Raw genomic sequence first — 20,594 nt, forward strand, 5'->3', positions numbered from 1 at the left:
TTACTGGCAGATGCATTGGCATTTGGCTTGAAGAGGTAAAATGTCCCCCCCCCCATAAATCAATATAAGTTTTACTCTCCCTGTTCAAGTGGTCAAAGTCTTCCATATTACCACCTACTGTACTACCAGCCTCAACGCCCACAATATCAGGCATCTCGAGGCTTTCTGTCGCTCCCCCCACCTCCCGTGTTTTCCTTCCCGCCCAGTTTTCTGCCTCCGCCGTTCTCCCCGAAGGAAGGACCCCACTACTAGCGAGACCAGAGATTGGAAAAAACCGCCGGAGGCGCTTTAGGCGTCCTATACAGTGCCTGCTGCTATTTTTGAGAGGAGAAGGGTCCTAGCTTGGTAGCTGCCCTTGTTGTGTGCCTAAGTGATTCTTTCCATTGTTTTCCGGTTCCGGTGAGTTAGTGTGTGTCTGATAGACAGAGAGTCCGCGTTTGGCTCCGTGTGGGAGACTCCCGGGTGGACGTGACCCACCATGGCGGACGGTGATACGGAGCGGGCCGATGGCCGTATTGTGAAAATGGAAGTGGATTACAGCGCCACGGTGGACCAGCGCTTGCCCGAGTGCGAGCAGATGGCCCGGGTAAGACACTGGGCCCCGCTGAGGGGCTGAGTCATGGCGCGGCCCAACCTAGGCCGCGTCGCTCAGAACGTGTAGCAGCTGTTAAGCCCAGGCTGGCCTAAGGCGTAGGCAACCTGGGGGGTGGTACTTAAAGGTGTATCGGTGACGCTGCCTTGGCCCAGGATGACCCAATTACTAGGGAGGGCCGTATCGTCGCGGGCCCAGTTCTTCCCCTTCTTAGGTGGCTGGGACCGGGGGAGCGGTTGGGAGGCTCTTTTTCCTAAAGCGTTGCCGAGTATGCGTATGCGATGAAGCGGGGCCGCAGAAAGCGATCCTCTAGTAGAGCGATCTGCGATTGAAAATCGGGATGAAACTTTTCGGGCTTTGTTACCTTCTGGAGAAGGGTTGCTTCCAGATCTGAAGCTAAGGGGCCTTACTCGTCACGCTAGATAGCAGCATAAATGCTTTGTCCTTTCTTAAATTTTTGGCATCATCTGAACGGCCCCTTGTACCAAAAATGTTGGACTGGGTAAAGTGACTGGCGAAAACTATGAGTAGGGTTACTCCTCAGATAATAATCAGACTAAGGTTACAATCTGGTGTGAAAGTAAGCCCTATTGAACTCAACGAAACATCTAAGCTTAAATTCTGCTTGGACTGCAGAAGTAATTAGATCTGCTTTTGGGCTGCAGTGTTGTTTTTAAACTTGAGTGTATATCTGAAAATATGCACTATTGTTGCAGATATTTGCTGCATTTTGTAAATCTGTGCTGGTGTACTGTGAATTGCTTTATCTTGCCTTAAACCATGATCAAAACTGCACCAAGCAGTATATAGGATCAATATTAAGCCACAAACCAAGTACAGTATACTTTAAGCATACTACCCAGTTGTGCCTATTTCTGAACGTTGCTCTTTTTAACCATCTGTCAAACAGACTTATTCCTTGATTATCAGTATTTCTGAAGGTTCAGAGCTCCACAGTGTACTGCACTGTTTAGAATGGTTCCTTAATTTCGTTGCACGTCTGCATTGACAACACATACCGATGAAGAAGCAAATGCATTTCTCATTTATGTAGGAGAGTTATGTTTTCCCCCCTGTTCATTTTCTAATTAATAACAGTTGGATTATTATGGCAGTAGCTTAGGGAACAACTCACCAGGTTTACTTTATATAGTAGCAATAGCTAATTCAGAATTCCTAATGATATATCTATAGTTTAGTCCCCAGTGTATTGCTGCAGTACACAACTCTGCTGGGATGAGTTGCTTCCGCCTTCCTAGTAGTTGGAACTGGCAGACAAGTTTAAAAACTGGTTCCTACTACTGTTTTTCTTGGCTGGGATACAAAAAATCTGCTGTCTCCTCCCAAGTAGCAATTGCACTGGTTCTTGTTTTTACATCTCTCTGGAAGAGACAGTTGCTGTGATAAGATTCTGGCTGCTGGTCCTCGTGAGGTGGGTGAAAGATAGAATGTCCTTCCATTATCAGTCCAAGTTAGGATGAGGGATCTGATTGTTGCTCTGCCATGTTGCATAGGTACCCCAAAGGCTTCAATTGAGCAATTGTAGAGCTTAATTATCACCACCTGCTAAACACAGGGAAAAGGACAGGAGTGACAGGACTCTCTCATAGCAATCTCTTCCCCTTTTGCCATGAGAACAGATAAGCCTGGATAAGAGCATCCTGCTGGATCAGGCCAAAGGCCCCTCTAGTCCAGCATTCTGTTCTCTCAGTGGCTAACCAGATCTATGTCGGTAGCCCGCAGGCAGGACTTGAGGACAATAGCACCATGCCACCTACAATTCCCAGCTACTGGCACTTGGAGACATGCCCCCTTTGACAGTGGAGGCAGAATCTACCCATCATGGCTAATAGGCAATGGCAGCCTTGTCTTCCGTGATTTGTCTAATCCTTTTTTTAAAGCCATCCAAGTTGGAATCCATCACTGCATATTGTGGGAGCGAATTCCATAGTTTTAACTATGCACTGTGTGAAGAAGTGCTCTCCCTTTGTCTGTCCTGAGTCTTCAAGCATTCAGCTTCATTGAGTGGTTCCAGCTTCTAATGTTATGAGTTAGTATTATGATAAGTTTGTTGTAAGAATATATGGGATGCTTTTTATTACAAATCTAGACAGTCAGAAATGGTAGCATAGAGACCATTAACTTCTGAGTAAAATCCTCTTTATTTCTTCCAATGGATCATCTGCTAAGTTTACTGTAGAAAGTATTATTATTATTATTATTATTATTATTTAAGCCGCTTAATATATATAAACCACTAAATACTGCTTAATATATATAAAAATCTCTAAGCGGTGTACAGAAGATAACACAGCAAATATTATAAAAATATACAATAAAACCACAATACAAATGCATACATAATACAAATTAACCAATAAATATTAAAACAATTGCCTTGCACTTCTCCATTCAACATCTCTCAACCTCCTGGCTGTCACCCATGGACCCCACCCATCCACCCTGGCTCTCACCCAGGGTCCAACACACACAAATCGCCCTCAGAATCTCACAAGCTTCCCAGGGGATCCCAAAAATGGTGAACAGAAGGATGCAGGGGTAGCTGGAAGCCTGGGCCGCCCCTGCGCTGGAAGGCGCCATCAACAAGGATGCCATTCTTGCTGAGGCAGCAAAGGTAGAAGTGCGGGGCACGGAAGGCGAGCTTCAGGTGGTGGCGCGACATGAAGCTGGAGTGGCCCATGTTGAAGTCCACCGAGTCCTGCGACATCCCCACATCTGTCCTGCACTCCTTCATCTGGGTGGCTCCTACTCAGGCTGCTTCTTCCCTCAACAACTTAGCACATGTTTTTCCCTTTTTAGGTTACACTTGCATGTTCTGTTCAGTAAAATGCTTTCCCAGAGTGCTTTAAATTACCAGGAAAGTTCCATCAGGGCCCAAAGTGCTCAGGTATACCCAAGAAAACCGATTTGAATATGATCATGTTAAAACTTGAATTTGAGCTGACAGTTTTTAGTACAGTTTTGACCATGGTTGATGGCAACTTTTATTGCAAGAAAATTCAACATTTATAGGCACTGCTGTTAAAAAAAACTTCAGGCAGTCTGTTGCAACTTGACAGACATGAGGTGCTGTATTTTGATGTTTCTTAAATGGAGACATGGGCCTCACACCTAGAGGCACAATTTGTCATTTTCTCCTGCTCGCTGTTTACAACATGAGATATTATTGCAAGATAATATGTTTAGTCAAAGTTTTCATAGAGCTGTTCAGCCTCTAGATTTAGGAATGAAATGAAGCTACTCCATTATCCAATCATTTGTTTATATCTTTAAAAAAAATTCTACCCAACTTTCAACAACAAGGTCTTCTAAGACAGTAAACAAGCCAAATGTCAGGCAGATTGGCAATGTCTTCACTGCTCTTCTGAAGGTCAAAAGAGAGGGAACCCACTTGCATCTGGCAAAAAGGGTTGCAGAGCATCAGTTGTGTCCATAATTTTCCCTTGGTATAATACCATACAAATAATTCATGAGAGAGCTTTTGATAACACTTACCAAGCTAAATGATTTCTAAAGGCTTCAGTAGTCTCTTACTACTTCTGTAAGTCTAGGCCTTTAGAAGAAAGAAACACACTTAAATCTTGCTACAGTCAGTCATGACTAAAAGTGCAATCCTAACCATATCTACTCAGAAGTGTTGTTGCATTCAATGGTGCTTACTCTCCAGTAAGTGGGGTAGATTACAGCATAAATCCATGGGTGATGCCACCCCAATTTCAGTGATTACGGGCAGAGGGAAATATAGCCATGGGGATGTGAATTACCATAGAAAATGAGGGCAACGCTATCTGCGCCTTGTTCCTTGCTACCACTCCTCGTATGAATGGGTTCCTCGTTCATCTGCTGTGCCCACTGGCCTGTGTGTGTTGTTGTTTAATGCCAGATCGGTACACAGTAAGACCACTCTCATCTATGATTTGATTGTGGATGAAGGTGCCGATTTGGTGTGCATTACCGAGACCTGGGTGGGTGAGCCTGGAGGAGTTGATCTGACCCACCTTTGTCCACCTGGATACTCATTGCAACACTAGCACAGGCTGCAGGGATGGGGAGGGTGAGGAGTTGCTTTGTTCTACAGAACTTCTGTCTTGGTTCGGGATTTGAGATCTTCAGGTGAGGCCCTTCTTGTGTTCCCCACACCTTCGCAAGCACATATGACGCGGACACGAGATAGGGCCTTTTCGGTGGCCGCCCCTAGGCTGTGGAACTCCCTTCCGAGTGAGGTGCGATCAGCTCCCTCCTTGCCGTCTTTCTGGCGACAAGTAAAGACTGTTTTATTTCAACGGGCATTTGGGATAGAGAACGACCAGGATTAAGCATCATAGGTCTGGTGACTACATTATATGATTTTATTATTTTAAATTGTCCGCTGTTTTTAACCTATATTTTATGGTTTTAATTTTTCTCATAGTTTAATTCTTTTTTAATTGTATACTTCTGTATGTTTTAATTGGTGTTGTTTTTAGTTGTAAGCCGCTCTGAGTCCTATTGGAAAACGGGCGGGGTAGAAATAAAGTTTATTATTATTATATTGGTCACCAGGAAGCCACTCTGTCTTGGAGCTGGCTGTGAGGGCCTGCACCTGGTGTTGGGCTGAGGAGACCGTAAACTAGGGTTGCTGCTGGTGTATCATCCACCCTGCTGCCCGGCAGCTTCTCTGAACAAGCTGGCGGAGGCTGTCTCGGCTGTGGTGTTGGAGGAGCCCAGAACGATAGTGCTGGGTGATTTCAATGTCCATGCTGAGGCTGCCTCTAGTATTCCGGCTCGTGACTTCATGTCCTCCATGACGACCATGGGGCTGTCTCAAGTTCTCACTGGCCCAACACATAGGTCAGGGCACACCCTCAACTTGGTTTTTGCTCCAGATGGAGGAAGGGGTGGTCTGGAGATGGGGGGGGTGAATGTCACCCCATTGTCATGGTCAGATCACTTCCTGATGAAGTTTAGAGTTACGGCTGCGATCCTTCCCTGCAGGGGTGGTGGACCGATTAAGATGGTCTGCCCCTGAGCCTAATGAAATCCAGTGGATTCCTGAATGCCCTGGGGTAGTTCCCAGTAGATAGAGCAGGTGACCCTGTTGAAGCCCTTGTCACGCTGTGGAACAGCGAAGTGCATTGGACTCTTGACATGGTTGCCCCCGAGCGCCCTCTCCGGCATTGTGGAGCCCGGCTTGCACCTTGGTACACAAGTGAGCTAAGGACAATGAAACAGGCTGGACAGCAGCTGGAGCTCAAGTGGCAAAAGATGTGCTGTGAGGCTGATTGGGCATGAGTAAAACATCATAACCGTGCCTACTGTGTGGCAGTGAGGGCAGCAAAGAAGGCCTACTTGTCTGCCTCCATTGCATCCTCAAGTAACTGTCCAGTGGAGCTTTTCCGTATTGTCAGGGGTCTGTTGACATCAACTGCAGGAAATGAAGTTTTAGACCCTTCGGAGGCCCACTGTGAATTGTTTGCAAGGCATTTTGAGGGTAAAGTTGCTTGCCTCCGTAGCAGTCTTGATGCCCCCTCCACATCTACTGTAGTCCCCAATGAGGTGTCCAGTGCAACGTCTGCTGCAACCTCTTGGGAACGGTTTCAGTTGATGCGGCCTGATGACGTAGACTAGGTGCTTGTGATGATGCGGCCAGCAACGTGTCCTCTTGATCCTTGCCCTTCTTGGCTTATTAAAGCTTGCCAAAGGGGTCTGACCGAATGGATCCAGGGTGTGGTCAACACATCATTGTGGGAGGGAGTGGTTTCAGCCGCCTTGAAAGAGATGGTGATCCGACCACTCCTGAAAAAGCCCAGCCTGGATCCATTGGTTTGTGACAACTACCGACCGGTTGCAAATACTCCCTTTTTAGGGAAGGTGATTGAGAGGGTTGTGGCCCAGCAATTGCAAGTACTCTTGGATGAAACAGATTATCTTGACCCATCGCAGTCTGGGTTCAGGTCTGGTTATGGCACTGAATCAGCCTTGGTTGCCCTGATGGATACCCTTTATCGGGAGAAGGACAGGGGGAGTGCGCCCCTGTTATTCTTACTTGATCTCTCAGCGGCTTTTGATACCATTGACCATGGTACCCTTCTGGCCCGACTTGGTGAGCTGGGTATTGGAGGCACTGTTTTACAGTGGTTCCGATTCTATCTCCAAGGTCGCTCTCAGAGAATACCATTGGGTGGCTGTCTTTCAGTCCCCTGGCAGTTGTGCTGTGGCGTGCTGAATGGTACCATCTTGTCCCCCATGCTGTTTAACATCTATACGAAGCCCTTGAGAGCAGTCATCAGGAGTTTTGGGGCGAGGTGTCAGCAGTATGCTGATGATACCCAGCTCTATTTCTCCGTAACATCTGAATCAGGAGAGGCCGTGCAAGCCCTGGACCGCTGCCTGGACTCGGTGGTGGGCTGGATGAGGGCCAATAAACTGAATCTGAATCCTAGCAAGACAGAGGCGCTGTGGGTTGGTGGTTCCTGAGTTCGGATAATTGGTCAGTTGCCTGCTTTGGATGGGGTCATAATCCGTCTGAAAGAGCAGGTCCATAGTCTGGGAGTGCTCTTGGATCCATCTTTGTTGCTAGAAGCCCAGGTGACCTCTGTGGCTAGGATTGCCTTTTACCAGCTTCGGCTAGTAAGACAGCTGTAGCTGTTTCTGGACCAGGATAGCCTGACCACTGTTGTGCACGCACTGGTAACCTCCAGGCTGGATTATTGTAATGCGCTCTATGTGGGACTGCCCTTGAGGTTGGTCAGGAAGCTGCAGCTGGTGCAAAATGTGGCGACAAGACTGCTCACTGGGACAGGGTATCGCCAGCATGTCACCTGCTGGTGAAATAATTGCACACGCTGCCCATTTGCTGCCGGACCAAGTTCAAGGTTTTCGTTTTGGTGTACAAAGCCCTATGCAGCTTGGGATCAGGATACCTGAAAGGCTGTCTTACCCCTTATATACCCAGTTGATCACTGCACTCTGCAGGTGAGGGCCTCCTGCACATACCATCTTATCAGGAGGTTCATTCTGCACAATATAGGAAACGGATCTTTAGTGTGGCGGCACCTGTTGTTCAGTAAAGCAAGCTATGAGTCTCTAGAATTTCCTACTTGTATGATCTCTATATGCACACACCGACAGCACCTACCCTGTGGAATTCCCTCCGCTTAAATATTAGACAGGTGCCATCTCTGCTATCTTTTCGGCGCCTTTTGAAGACTTTCCTCTTTCAACAAGCCTTTTAAGTTGAGAGCTATCCTAGTCTGCGTCTGTGTTAGAATTGCTTTTTAATATGTTTTTTAATGCTTAATATATTTTTAATGCTTTTTTAAAAGATGTTTTTAAAGCTTTTTAAAAAATGTTTTTAACCTTGTTTTGTTTTAATGTATTTTAAGGTCTGTTTTTATGATGTTTTAAAGTGTTTTTAGCATTTCTGTTTGCCGCCCAAGGCTCCTGCTGGGAGCAAGGGTTGGATATAAATCAAATAATAAATAAATAAATAAATAATAAATCCAGCTGAAATCAATAAAACAATAAAACAAGGTTTTGCAATTTATTTAAATCCTGTTTTTAATTTACATGGGAAACTTGTCACATATGATATAGTTCCATTGAATCTTGCCAGGAAGATAAGGGTGGACTTTAAAAAAGATCATTTTATAGTAACTTTAGTAGGTAAAACAATTAATGGTGAAAACCTTTTTATATTCCCAGGCATTTTAATGTGTACTATTAATATTTATTGATGTATTTTGCTGCTGCTTTGATTATTTTTGTTTACGTCTGTTTGGTTTGATTCCATTGTATTATTGTATTTATATATTTTCGGATTGTTTTATTGTTATGTACACCGCCCAGAGAGCCCTTGGGCTTAGGGCGGTATATAAATTAAATTAAATAAATAAATAAATAAATGATTGACTGTAGCTGGATTGGGTCCTGTTACCTTCAATTCAAAATGTAGTTTTCTAACCCGTGCAGCAGATATAACCTATTTTAACTTGCCTTTGTTAAATGTCATGTAGTACATTTTGAGAACTATGTCTTGTATTTTAGGATGGAAGGCTTCAAGAAGCAATTGAGACTTTGCTTTCCTTGGAAAAACAGACTCGAACTGTAAGTACAGCACACTAACACTTCTTTTTTTAAAAAAGGAGTTTTAAACTGTTACCTTCTATTCCTAAGATGTTTTACATGGTCATTTAACATTAATTAGTCACTCCATAATTTGCTTTAAGCATCCCCTTGTACTTGGTAGGTAGCAGCTTTATTACAGATGTTAAAATGTTGATTCTTTTCCCAAATTTTCAATTCATACTTATGAACAGTGGGGAGTCTCATTCATTCCAATAACCATGATCACAGAAACAGAGGGTGCAAAAGAGTTCTACATTAACACAAGAATACAGGACCAGGGGTTGTATCTAGTGCTAATGCCAGCAGGATTCCACTAGCGCAACAGGAATTCTGTTTCCTCTCTTTCCCCCACACACACCCAAAATTTGCTCCAGAGGGTCCACCAATCCTCTGCAGTTGATTCTGAGGGTGCATGGGTGGCTGGAGAGGACAGTAGAGGAAGTTCCATTGCGTGCATGAAAATCCCTTGTGCCAGTGGAGCTGCAGCATTGGATATGGAGGCTTGTGCAAATGGTGCAAGTGGCTCTCTTGTAGAGGTCAAAACTTCCTATCTGCAAAAAAGAATAAGTGGGTGGGAACAGGAAAAGGAAGGGAAGGGATATCCCTTGTTCTGTAGCATGCTGGCACTATTTCTCTGGGGTAAATTTACTTGATGTGAGTAGTAGAACAATAAACTGATCTTTAACTTTGGCTTGTTGTAACCCAGAATGCCCTCCTACTGTGGGCCTCCCTTTGTGTTATGGGTTTGGAGACAAATTGCTGTTTGTATATAGTGACTTTTTTGTCAGGGGTGCTCTGTTGGAAGTGCTAGAAAGTTTTCTTCATACTAACCTGTAGAAACAATATTAGTATCTCTGTGCTTAGGTCTATAGTTAACTAAATTTTGTCTTTTAGGCTTCTGATATGGTATCCACATCTCGTATTTTGGTTGCTGTAGTGAAAATGTGTTATGATGCTAAAGACTGGGATGCTCTTAATGAAAATATTATTATTCTGTCGAAGAGGAGAAGTCAATTAAAACAGGTAAGTTTTCACTAAGCAGTAAGAAGTGTTGAGTGCACAAAACCTTGTGTCCACATATTTTTTCTAGGCTTTGGTAATCAGTCATTGTTTCTTGTAGCCACCAACAGGATGCACTTAGTCTTCCTGCAAAATAAATGTGCCCTCCTTATACCTGCTACCTAATGAGAAGGATTACAGGGGGAAAGCGGTGGGTGAAAGGTGTGTGTGTGTGTTTGCAGCAGTCACTCTGCTCTATGACGCTGGTGCTGCTTACCAGAAGATGCGGTCTGTTGTCACTTTGAAAAAAAACTCTTGTATCTCCATGTTGCTTTTTAACAAATTGCTATTCCGGTGACAAGAATGCTGGAGGTTTCCCCTGATGGTCATGAGAATTAAACTTTGGTTGTCACAAACATCCTGCCAACTACATTTGTGATCATATCCAAAACCGTGACCAGAAGAGATGTCCTACTGTGTATTTTATTCCCACTTGAATGAACATCTAAACATACTTCTGTGTTGATTTGGGTTCTTAAATCACGATATATATTTTTAAAGCAGGCTTGAAAACACAACACATTGTTACCTACATTATTATTGCCAACCAGTGCAGTTCCTTTAGGAGCAGTATAACATGTGATAAGGCACTCCACCAAAGAACCTTGCTGCGCATTCTGCACCAGCTGCACCTTCCAGACAACTTCAAGGGATCCCCAGAGAGTGCACAATATAGTCACCAATCTGGAGTTTACCAATGTGTGGGTAACACTGGCTAGGGTTAGGGTTAGGGTTAGGCTAGGCTATCCCAGTCCAGGAACAGACACAGGTGATGCACCAACAGAACCTGCTATAAAATACTCTTAGCCACTTGCACTTCTGCTTGCGAAGATGCAGGAAGAAGGACTCCAAAACTGCATACGTATTCCTTTATTTATTAAACGTGTATCCCACCCTACCTCCCAAAGGAGCCCAAGATGGCAAACATCATAATGTTAAAACAGTACAATTTACAATAAAATAAAAACATCTCTAAAAAAAATTAGAGCATCCAAAACCATTTAGAAGCGATCACATATCCTCAGTTACTAGTGTCAAGGTTGCCATTGTCAGTATCTCTCAGCCATCAAACACTGGGTAAACAGGAACATTTTAAAATTTCTCCTGAAAATCAATGAGGGAGACAGGCACACCTCACTAGGAAGGGCATTCGACAAACTGTGTGTGTGTGTGTGTGAGAGAGAAAGAGAGAGAGACGAACAGTAGCCAGAGTCACTCCTTTAGGTACTTGAGTCCAAAGCTGTTGAGGACTTTTAACTCTAGTACTAGTATCTTGAATTGGCCTTGGTGGCAGCCACTGCAGGGCTTTCAGGACCAGTGATGCATTCTTTTATTTATTTATTATTTGATTTCTGTCCCGCCCTTCCTCCCAGCAGGACTTCATTGGGCTGCTTACCAGCCTAACAGCCACATTCTATGCTTGCTGCAGCCTCTGCACCATTTTCAAGGGTAGCCCCACATAGAGTGCATTTAGTCATTCAAGTGGGAAATCACTAGAACATGGAAAACTGAAGCCAGGCTATCTTGGTCCAGGAATGGTCATAGTTTGCAAACTAGCCTAAGCTACACATAAGCATCCTAGCCACAGAGGCCACTCGAGATTCCAGTGACAAGTTGGAATCCAGAAGTACTCTCAGACTACGAACCTTCAGGAGGGCTGCATCCTCTCCCTGGACATGACAACCACTTGCCTACAGCACCTCTGTCTTATCGGGCACAATAGGGCATGTTAGCCTACTCCCAGACCCAGGATTCAATTTCAGTTTATTAGCCCTTGTCCAGCTGCACTGAGACACTAGTTCAGGGCCTGCACAGTCTCACCTGATTCAGATGTACTGAAGAAATAGAGTTGTATATCATCGGCATGTTGCTGGCGCCATGCTCTAAATTTCCTAATGGCCAATTCCAACAGCTTCGTATGGACGTTAAATAATATTGGGGGTAGTGTGGTCCATGTAGCAACCCATAATGCAACTGCCAGGGTGATCAGATGCTGTCACCCAATGCTACAATCTGATACTGGTCCTACTGATAGGAGTCAAACCGCTACAACAAAGTGCCCTTAACTCGCATCTAACAGAGCTGGCTCGGGGATAGCATGGTTGAAGGCATCAAATACTGCAGAGAAGTCCAGCAAGAATAACAGGGTTGTACTCCCTCTATATCTCTCCAGGTAAAAGTCATCCAGTTGAGCAATCTGGCCGATTAAGTCCCCAAACCAGGCCTGAACCCAGATTGAAATGGGCCTAGATCAGGTATAGGGAACCTTTAGCCCTCCCGATGTTGCTGAACTACAACTTTCGTCCCTAGCAAGCATGGCCAATGGCCAGGGATTATGGGAGTTGTAGTTCAGCAACATTGGGAGAGCCAAAGGTTCCCCACATCTGGTCTAGATAATCCTGTTCCTCCAAGTGTGGAACTGGGCCACCACCATCCTCTTGAACACCTTGCCCAGGTGCTTTTTTCCTCTGCATGTTAAGACTCGTCCAAGAGAGATCAGCCTAATAATACTTTTACCTTACTTTTCCATTTCTCAATCTGATACTGATGCAAGTTGTTTTCGTTTTGCGTACTAAGCGTTTTTGAAGATTGTTCACTTAATTTAATTTGTTCACTTAGTAGTTATCAAATCTGATCTGCAGTTTAGTTAAGCCAAAGTGATAGGATTTCAGCTGATTTAACTCATAAATCAGCAATGCATCTTACTTTGGATGCCTCATATGTGGGTTCTAGAGGGAACCTGGAAACAAGTTTTCCAAATGGCCTAATAATGCAGTATGTATTTTGGAGGTAGACATTAAGAGCTTTTGTGTTTCTCAGAAATCCTTTATAAGGCATATGTCTGGAGTGAGCACTGTGATGCGTCCTTCCCTGGCTCTCCCTGTCAGGTTCCTACCTGCTCGTGGTTACTGCCTGTCTCTAGGCACCACCAGGGACTCCACCAGTCCTGACCGCACTCTCTTATGGTTTACCTATCCGCTCTAGCACAGATCTCAACAGATCCCCCTGCTAGGCAACCACCAGTAACGTCCCAATACTAGTATTCCCAGAGACTCTGAATGCTGGTATTGTTATTCTCTTCACCGCTGCCACCATTTGTTACAGTTCCCCTTCAGCCTTGGTCATTACCTTACCCTCCCTTCTGGTCTTTGAAACCCCAGCCAAGGATCAGGCCTTTGGTAAACCAAATTAAGTATTTATTACAGATAACAAAGCTAACAAGATTAACAAGATTTCTTCTTAAGGCATATAAGCATATGGTTTTACTCAATACTAATCCGAACTCCACCTCCCTCCTGGTAAACAACTCTCTAAACCCCACCAAGCAATCCACTCTTTCTCTTCTCCCCCCAGATTCCACTCTCACTCTTCCTTTTATACGTTCAGCCATTTTAAACACTCAGCCAATCATCTTGCATTCTACTGCCCATTCACTCCCCCTCCTCTTTCACTCCACTTACCATGTATCTTCTAAAACAACAACACTTACCATATATACATTAATATAGGAACATCACAAGCACTTTTTTGGGCAACATTCAACAATGTACCTGCTGCAGAAACCCTTCTGCAGAAGCCCCTTTGTGTGAGCAAATGCCCACTTGTGCTTTGTTGGATCTCACTCTTTGTACAAGGCATCTAATTAAGTGAATCCTGACTACATAGATGTCCTAAAATGGTAAAGTTCAACTATATCTTCGTTGAAGATGTGCACTTGACTAGTTTATTCATTCAACAGTTGTGGCATAATGCCAAGAGTATTTCAGTGTTTCTGTTGTTTAGCTGCCCCCTGTTCTTAGGAGGTCTTGCTTCCAGTTTTGAGGGGAAGAATAATTCATTCCATTTAATAAAATTGCTCTTTTATAAGATAAATAGCTGAATTGTGTATTTCTAACTTGATAGAGGTTGACTTTCTTAACCCACCATGCATTTATTGTAAGCTTTGCTTACAATCAACTTATACTTATATGTAATATCATAATGTATTTAAAGTAAAATATAATGAGGCATTACTGACACGAAACTGAAAGATGTTTACCACGTGGAAGGTCCAAAGAAGGGTAGCAATGTGGCTCTCTACTCTTCATAGTGTAAAAAAACCTACAAATCTTCCTAGAAAAGTTCTAGTTTTTCTTGGTTCTTACATTGTTTATTAACTGGCATTAAGGTCTAAAAAGGTTTCTCTCCATTGCCTCTGATGGTATAGAGAGCAAATCTAGTTCTCAGTAACTGTCGGTGGTGACTTTGTGCTGGGAGCAACACCATAGGGATAGAGGCCACAGTTAGTATGGAAAATGTGTTCAGTATATATGCATCTGCATATCTGGGACACTGGCACGAAGAAATTGTTACTGTTGAATTAAATTGTCAAACACCTTAAAAATCTCTACAGGTATATGTTGAGAGTGATGTGTAGGCAACTTTTGTCAGCCTCTAGTATGAATGAGGACTGTCATCCTGGGGTGGAGGAGGCAGGGGGTGATTGGCTAATACATATGATCTACAGAAATAAAACTGTTGTTTTCTCATATTTTTTAAGCTTCTTTCAAAATGTGCTGTTGCCTTCTGTGTATTAAAACTTGTTCCAGTTGGGTTTTTTTAGTGTGTTTTTGCAGGAAGGTGAATTAATTCATCTTATGAGTCATAAATAAATGATGTACAAAAGATATGGAACATTTCCCTGGCCAAAAGTGTTGTATACCCTTTTCACTTCAGATAAATACGTCTAACCATTTTTATTTGCAAAGGTTTTCTATTTTGACAGATACTACTTTTGAAATGAAAGGCTGTGTTGGCACAAGATTACAGGTTTTCTTGTTATTCTTATTAGGCTGTTGCTAAAATGGTCCAGCAGTGCTGTACTTACGTTGAAGAGATCACCGACCTACCAATCAAACTGCGATTAATTGACACATTACGTATGGTTACGGAAGGAAAGGTAAGAGATTTTTCCCTTTCAAGAGCTGTGAGCTTATTCTACGATTCTCCTGTGTATACACTTGTATCGTAAACACTTCCTTTTGACTCTCTAGAGCAGATGTGGGGTGGGGGGACCTGCAGGGGGAAACGGAGAAGTTGAAGCCCTTTTACACAAGCAGAAGTCTGCTCATGTGATGTTAGATTTCACCCTATGAGTTGCACCTGACTAAATCACACTCTAAGTAGACCCATTGAAATCAATGGACAAGATGAGCTAGGGTCTATTCTGGTCGGCTCCAGCCATTAATTTTTCCTACTTGTATTCTGACAAGTCCTGTGGCCCTGCTTTAACAGGGATCCTATCTGTGCCCCCATATGGTGTTGTGCAGAGAGAGGGCTGGCCTGGTTATTGGGTGGGAGTGCAGCTGGTGGCTCGCTAGCAGTAGTGCTGCACTGTCATCTTGAAGGGTCCATCTGCAGGAGCCTCTTGTGCTGGCAGGCTGTGGTGGAATTATGCCAAGGACTGAACCAGGGAGCAATCCATAAGTAAGGGCCCAACTCTGCTGGCTATGGCAGCACCATCATTGGCTTCCACATCAGCCCTCCCTATAGTTTGTGATTGTTACTTTGCAATGCACAGAGGTTAGCAGCTGGTTGACAGGGCAGATCATGCATTGTTTGCTTACTAAGCCTAATTCATAAATGCTTTCTGTTTTATTTTTAGATTTATGTGGAAATAGAAAGGGCTCGACTGACCAATACTCTTGCAACAATAAAAGAACAGAATGGTGAAGTGAAAGAAGCTGCTTCAATTCTGCAAGAACTTCAGGTGGATATGCTTAGCTTAGAATGAATAACAATTTTTGCTACAACTTTAACCTTTTACATCCATTTGACACAATAGTAGAAATGAGAAAATTAACAAACCAGGAATTTCTCTTGTGGATACCCTTTTCATTGTAATGTCTTGAAATATATTGGGTAGGATCCAGACAAGAGGAAGTGAAACTGCTCACACAATGGGGCTCTCCTGGCTTCTGCTCTACACAACAGCCCCCTGGCTGTGCTCTGGTCAGTAGGTGAAGGATCTGTCTAGAAACGTGATGTGTGGCTGCAGTGGGACTGGGAAATTGGGAGGATTTGGTGGGATTGCCTTTCACACATTGTAGAAATTGTTGCAAAGCTTAGCTGTTACCACTGTGGAGATTGCCAGCTTTCTAATAATATTATTATGACACCATCTAATAAGTTTTCTGAGCAGATGCTCCAGACTGATTTCTGGCGAGAGTCAGAACTGATAAGGTTTCTTTCTAGCTTGCTCATGAGCCGAGCTTAAATTGATAAGAATTTGATTTAGTTATTGAATTCCATTTATTACAAAGGGTTATTTTTTGGTATCCTGAAACAGTTTGGAAAAGATTTCACCCTTCGGGTCTTATTCACTTCATTTTTAGTCTCCAGTTGTATTTTAAGAGTTACAGTGTGCTTGATTATTATGGGCAGGGGTATATTTTTCTTGTGAACAGCTATAACTACAAGGCTGGTAAAACATCTTCAGGTTCCTGAAGGCTGACATCAGTTTTCATAAGGCTGAAAAAATTAACTGCTAGGAGCAAATTTTCCTAGCACATGAATGAATGTGTCTAGTGGTAGAAATGTGTATATTTGGAATACAAAACTTGATATCTCTGCGGCTTTTGATACCATTGATCATTCTGGGCCGACTTGGTGAGATGGGTATCAGAGGCACTGTTTTACAGTGGTTCCGATCCTATCCCCAGGGTCATTTTCAGAGAATAGCATTGGGTGATTGTATTTCAGCCCCCTGGCAGTTGTGCTGTGGGGTGCAGCAGGATACCATCTTGTACCCCATGCTTTTAACATCTATATGAAGCCCTTGGGAGTGGTCATCAGGAGATTTGGGGCGAGGTGTCAGTAGTACGCTGATGATACCCAGCTCTATTTCTCTGTAACATCTGAATCGGGAGAGGCTGTGCAAGCCCTGGACCGGTGCCTGGGCTGGATGAGGGCCAGTAAACTGAGTCTGAATCCTAACAAGACGGAGGCACTGTGGGTTGGTGGTTCCCGAGTTTGGATAATTGGTCAGTTGCCTGCCTTGGATGGAGTCATACTCCCTCTGGAAGAGCAGGTCCATAGTCTGGGCGTGCTCCTAGATCCATCTTTGTCCCTAGAGGCCCAGGTGACCTCCATGGCTAGGAGTGCCTGACCACTGTTGTGCACGCACTGGTAACCTCCAGGTTGGATTACTGTAATGCGCTCTATGTGGGGCTGCCCTTGAGGTTGGTCTGGAAGCTGCAGCTGGTGCAAAATGCGATGGTGAGGCTGCTCACTGGGACAAGGTATCGCCAGCATGTCACCTCGCTGCTGAAAGAATTGTACTGGCTGCTCATTTGCTACCAGGCCAAATTCAAAGTTCTAGTTTTGGTGTACAAAGCCCTATACAGCTTGGGACCAGGATACCTGAAAGACCGTCTTATCCCTTATATACCCAGTCGATCACTGCGCTCTGCAAGTGAGGGCCTCCTGCAGATACCATCTTAACAGGAGGTCCATTCCCCACAACATAGGAAATGGACCTTTAGTGTGGCAGCACCTACCCTGTGGAATTCCCTCCCCGTAAATACTAGTCAGGCATCATCTCTGTTATCTTTTTGGCTCCTATTGAAGACTTTCCTCTTTCAACAAGCCTTTTAAGTTGAGACCTTATTCTAGTCTGCTTCTGTGTTGGAATTGCTTTTTAATACATTTTTAAACCTTTTTTTAAAGATGTCTTCAGAGCTTTTTTAAAGAATGTTTTTAAAGTTGTTTTGTTTTAATGTATTTTAAAGTCTGTTTTTATGATGTTTTAAAGTGTTTTTAGTGCTTTTGTCCTGGGCTCCTGCTGGGAGGAAGGGTGGGATATAAATCAAATAATAAATAAATAAATAAGTAAATAAAATTATCTGGAGATCAACAACAGATGCAACTCAAGGTTTTAATTCCAAAGCTGCTTTAAGGCACAAATGGATTGTCATTTTTTGAGAACAGCAATGCATGAAGTTTAAAAACAACCTAAGAAATATAGATTACTAAAACCAATGCTGACTTTATGTAAACTAAATTTAGTTGGGAATTGTTTCTATGCATGCAGATGTCATCTTTCTGCACGTTTCTGATTTAGTAATAAGATGTTTTTCTATATTGCACATTGCAGTCTTTATTTTGCACAATAGTTTCTAAGATATTAATATTTTCTGAATTTTAGGTAGAAACGTATGGATCAATGGAAAAGAAGGAGCGTGTGGAATTCATCTTGGAACAAATGAGGCTTTGTCTGGCTGTGAAAGACTATATCCGAACCCAAATTATTAGCAAAAAAATTAACACCAAATTTTTCCAGGAAGAAAACACAGAAGTAAGTTTGGCTGAGTAAGATTTATACTATGCTGGTTTATGGGATGTTATAGACATGCTTTAAATAGATTTCTCAGTAGTATTGAGGAAAGTGTAAAACTGTTTCTGTGTTAACCTGACATTATTTAACATTTCAGAAATTAAAACTGAAATACTACAATTTAATGATTCAGCTGGATCAACATGAAGGTTCCTACCTTTCCATCTGTAAGCACTACAGAGCCATTTATGATACACCTTGCATCCAAGCTGAAGGTGAAAAATGGCAACAGGTAAAAAAAAGAGAGAGAAAGTAGTAAATATACTATAACCTGTTAAACTTGTCTATGCAGTCAACTATTACATGAAAATAATCTTACTGCTTTTTTGAGGGAACATGTTTCCTTTTCAATCATTGGCTATTCTTTTGAGGAGGATTGTTGTCAGAAGCTGTCATTTCTGCACTGTGCTCAAGATTTCAACTGGTTCACATTCTGTTTGAATTTCTTCTTGTGGTTTAATTTTGCTTGCATGAACAGCCCCCCAAATCAGTTGATCATAGCCATGACATTATTTTCTGTCAAAGACATTGTGGCTGAAGTGGTGTGAGTATAGTAGTTTCTGTTCGGACTACATATAAACGTATGTTAGGATAGTTCACAGGCTGGCATCACAGTTCCAGAAGGAGCAGGCCAGTAGCCCACCCCAGTCCCAATCATCCATGAACTGAATATATTATGCAGGTGTTCTTTGCCTGCTTGTGATACCTGATTCATGTAATGAGTGGGCAGGATCTCTCAGGTGGAGCCTTCCTGCATGCTGGCCTTTCCCTGGCTCACACCATGTTTCATTATATACACGAACATAAATTGCATTGCCATTGATCTGAAATCAGCCTGATTCTCATATATGCGGGATGTAGAAAGCAGCTAAGGAGGCAGTCGCGCTCCTTGAAATCTGCTCTCACTTGACCTGTACTTGTATTAAGAACCCAGCATCGTCTGAATTCTCTTTCATGCTTTGTTTGCATTTCTTCTTTTGATTTGCCTTCCAAGAGGTTTGGGATCAAAGCATGCAGAACAAGGAAATAATATAGTATTTTCTGTGCTACTTCAGATTGTGGGTAAGAGTCTGAGCATAATGCCTTGCTAGCTGACATTACAGCTTTCCAAATAAAGGGATTTGTGTAAAGATAGAATTGCATTTTATTTTTGTTTGCGCTTAAATTATATTGTTCAAAAACTAATAACTACTTCTGTTTCAAAAAAATCCATGGGATTACATTTCAGTATATGATCCCTCTGCTTGAAGCCTAAAGTGTTAGGTTCTGCCCTAGGTTCTTTGCTATTGAACATAATCATTCATTATTTTTGGGGAGAGTGCATCTAAAAGAAAAAAAACTGGTCTCAAATTGGGAAGGATAGCACAAATAGAAAATCCTGCACTCTCGTAGAAGCCACCAAAGGCACATGCACTGCTTGAGGAATGAGTGTATAGCCTGTAGCAGAGAGAAAAAAGTTAAGAGTTTTTAAACCAGCAGATAGCAGTCAGCAATGTAACAGCATTGCCAAGAATACTGTGTGTGGGCTGTATTAGCAGAGCAATGATGAAGAAGGTACAGAAAGTCCTACTCTCCACTGATGTGGTCTTCACAGCAGTCTGTTTAATTTTGGTTGCCACATTGAAAGACATAAGAGAACTTGAAAGAATCTAAAGAGCAGTAAACAGTTAAAGACTGAGGGATGGTGTGTGAAGAATTCAGTAGCTTAGATTTGTTTTCTTGGAGAAGACAAGACCACCTCTTGGTTTCAAAGGACTGTCTGTAAAACAATTGGAATCAGATCCTTGTCTACCATTGACAGGAAATTAGTGCAAAATGCAGTAAAAAAAAAAGTCGTATCAGCTGTGGGGGTTATGTGAAATAAAGATGCTGGCTGTAAGAGTTAAGTACTGGAAGCAGCTTTAAGCCGGGAATGGGTAGTCTGTGGAGCCCAGATGTTGTTGAACTACAACTCGCATCATCCCAGACCTTTGGCCATGCTAGCTGAGGTTGATGGGAGTTGGAATCCAACGTCATTTGGAAGGCCATAGGTTCCTCAGCTCTTATGACCTTTACAACCAGGTAATGCAAGGGTGACAGCCGGTTTGTTTAGGTGGCAATAGAACTAATCAACATTTAAGGTTATTTCAATCTCTATATAGCCAAGGATAATTCTCTTCCTTTCGCCTTGCACAACTATTGGCTATAACCCTCAATAAGTTACAAGATAGATGGATAGGTTGTTTTCGGTTCCAAATGGTAATTGCAGCTTTGTTTACTTTATTACATACATGTATCCTGTTGTTCACCTGCAAAATCAAGTTTCTTCTCTTCTTCTCTGCAACAGGCACTGAAGAGTGTTGTTCTTTATGTTATCCTATCACCTTATGACAGTGAACAGTCTGACCTGGTACATAGAATAAGCAGTGATAAAAAACTAGAAGACATTCCTAAGTATAAGTA

At 42.9% G+C, this 20,594-nt stretch overlaps 1 protein-coding gene across 1 annotated transcript in view; it reads left to right on the plus strand.

Moving 5' to 3' along the window:
- The first annotated feature begins 268 nt into the window (after positions 1-268).
- PSMD12 (proteasome 26S subunit, non-ATPase 12) overlaps positions 269-20,594 on the plus strand; it is a 32,259-nt gene continuing 11,933 nt past the window's right edge. Inside the window, exons 1-8 of the mRNA XM_061615571.1 lie at positions 269-586; positions 8,639-8,698; positions 9,614-9,742; positions 14,610-14,717; positions 15,423-15,527; positions 17,964-18,113; positions 18,250-18,384; positions 20,479-20,591. Coding sequence (XP_061471555.1) covers positions 479-586; positions 8,639-8,698; positions 9,614-9,742; positions 14,610-14,717; positions 15,423-15,527; positions 17,964-18,113; positions 18,250-18,384; positions 20,479-20,591 — 908 coding nt within the window. The 5' untranslated portion in view covers positions 269-478. The remainder of the gene's footprint in view (positions 587-8,638; positions 8,699-9,613; positions 9,743-14,609; positions 14,718-15,422; positions 15,528-17,963; positions 18,114-18,249; positions 18,385-20,478; positions 20,592-20,594) is intronic.

The sequence above is a fragment of the Rhineura floridana genome, chromosome 3 (assembly GCF_030035675.1).
Source record: "Rhineura floridana isolate rRhiFlo1 chromosome 3, rRhiFlo1.hap2, whole genome shotgun sequence".
NCBI lineage: Eukaryota > Metazoa > Chordata > Lepidosauria > Squamata > Rhineuridae > Rhineura > Rhineura floridana.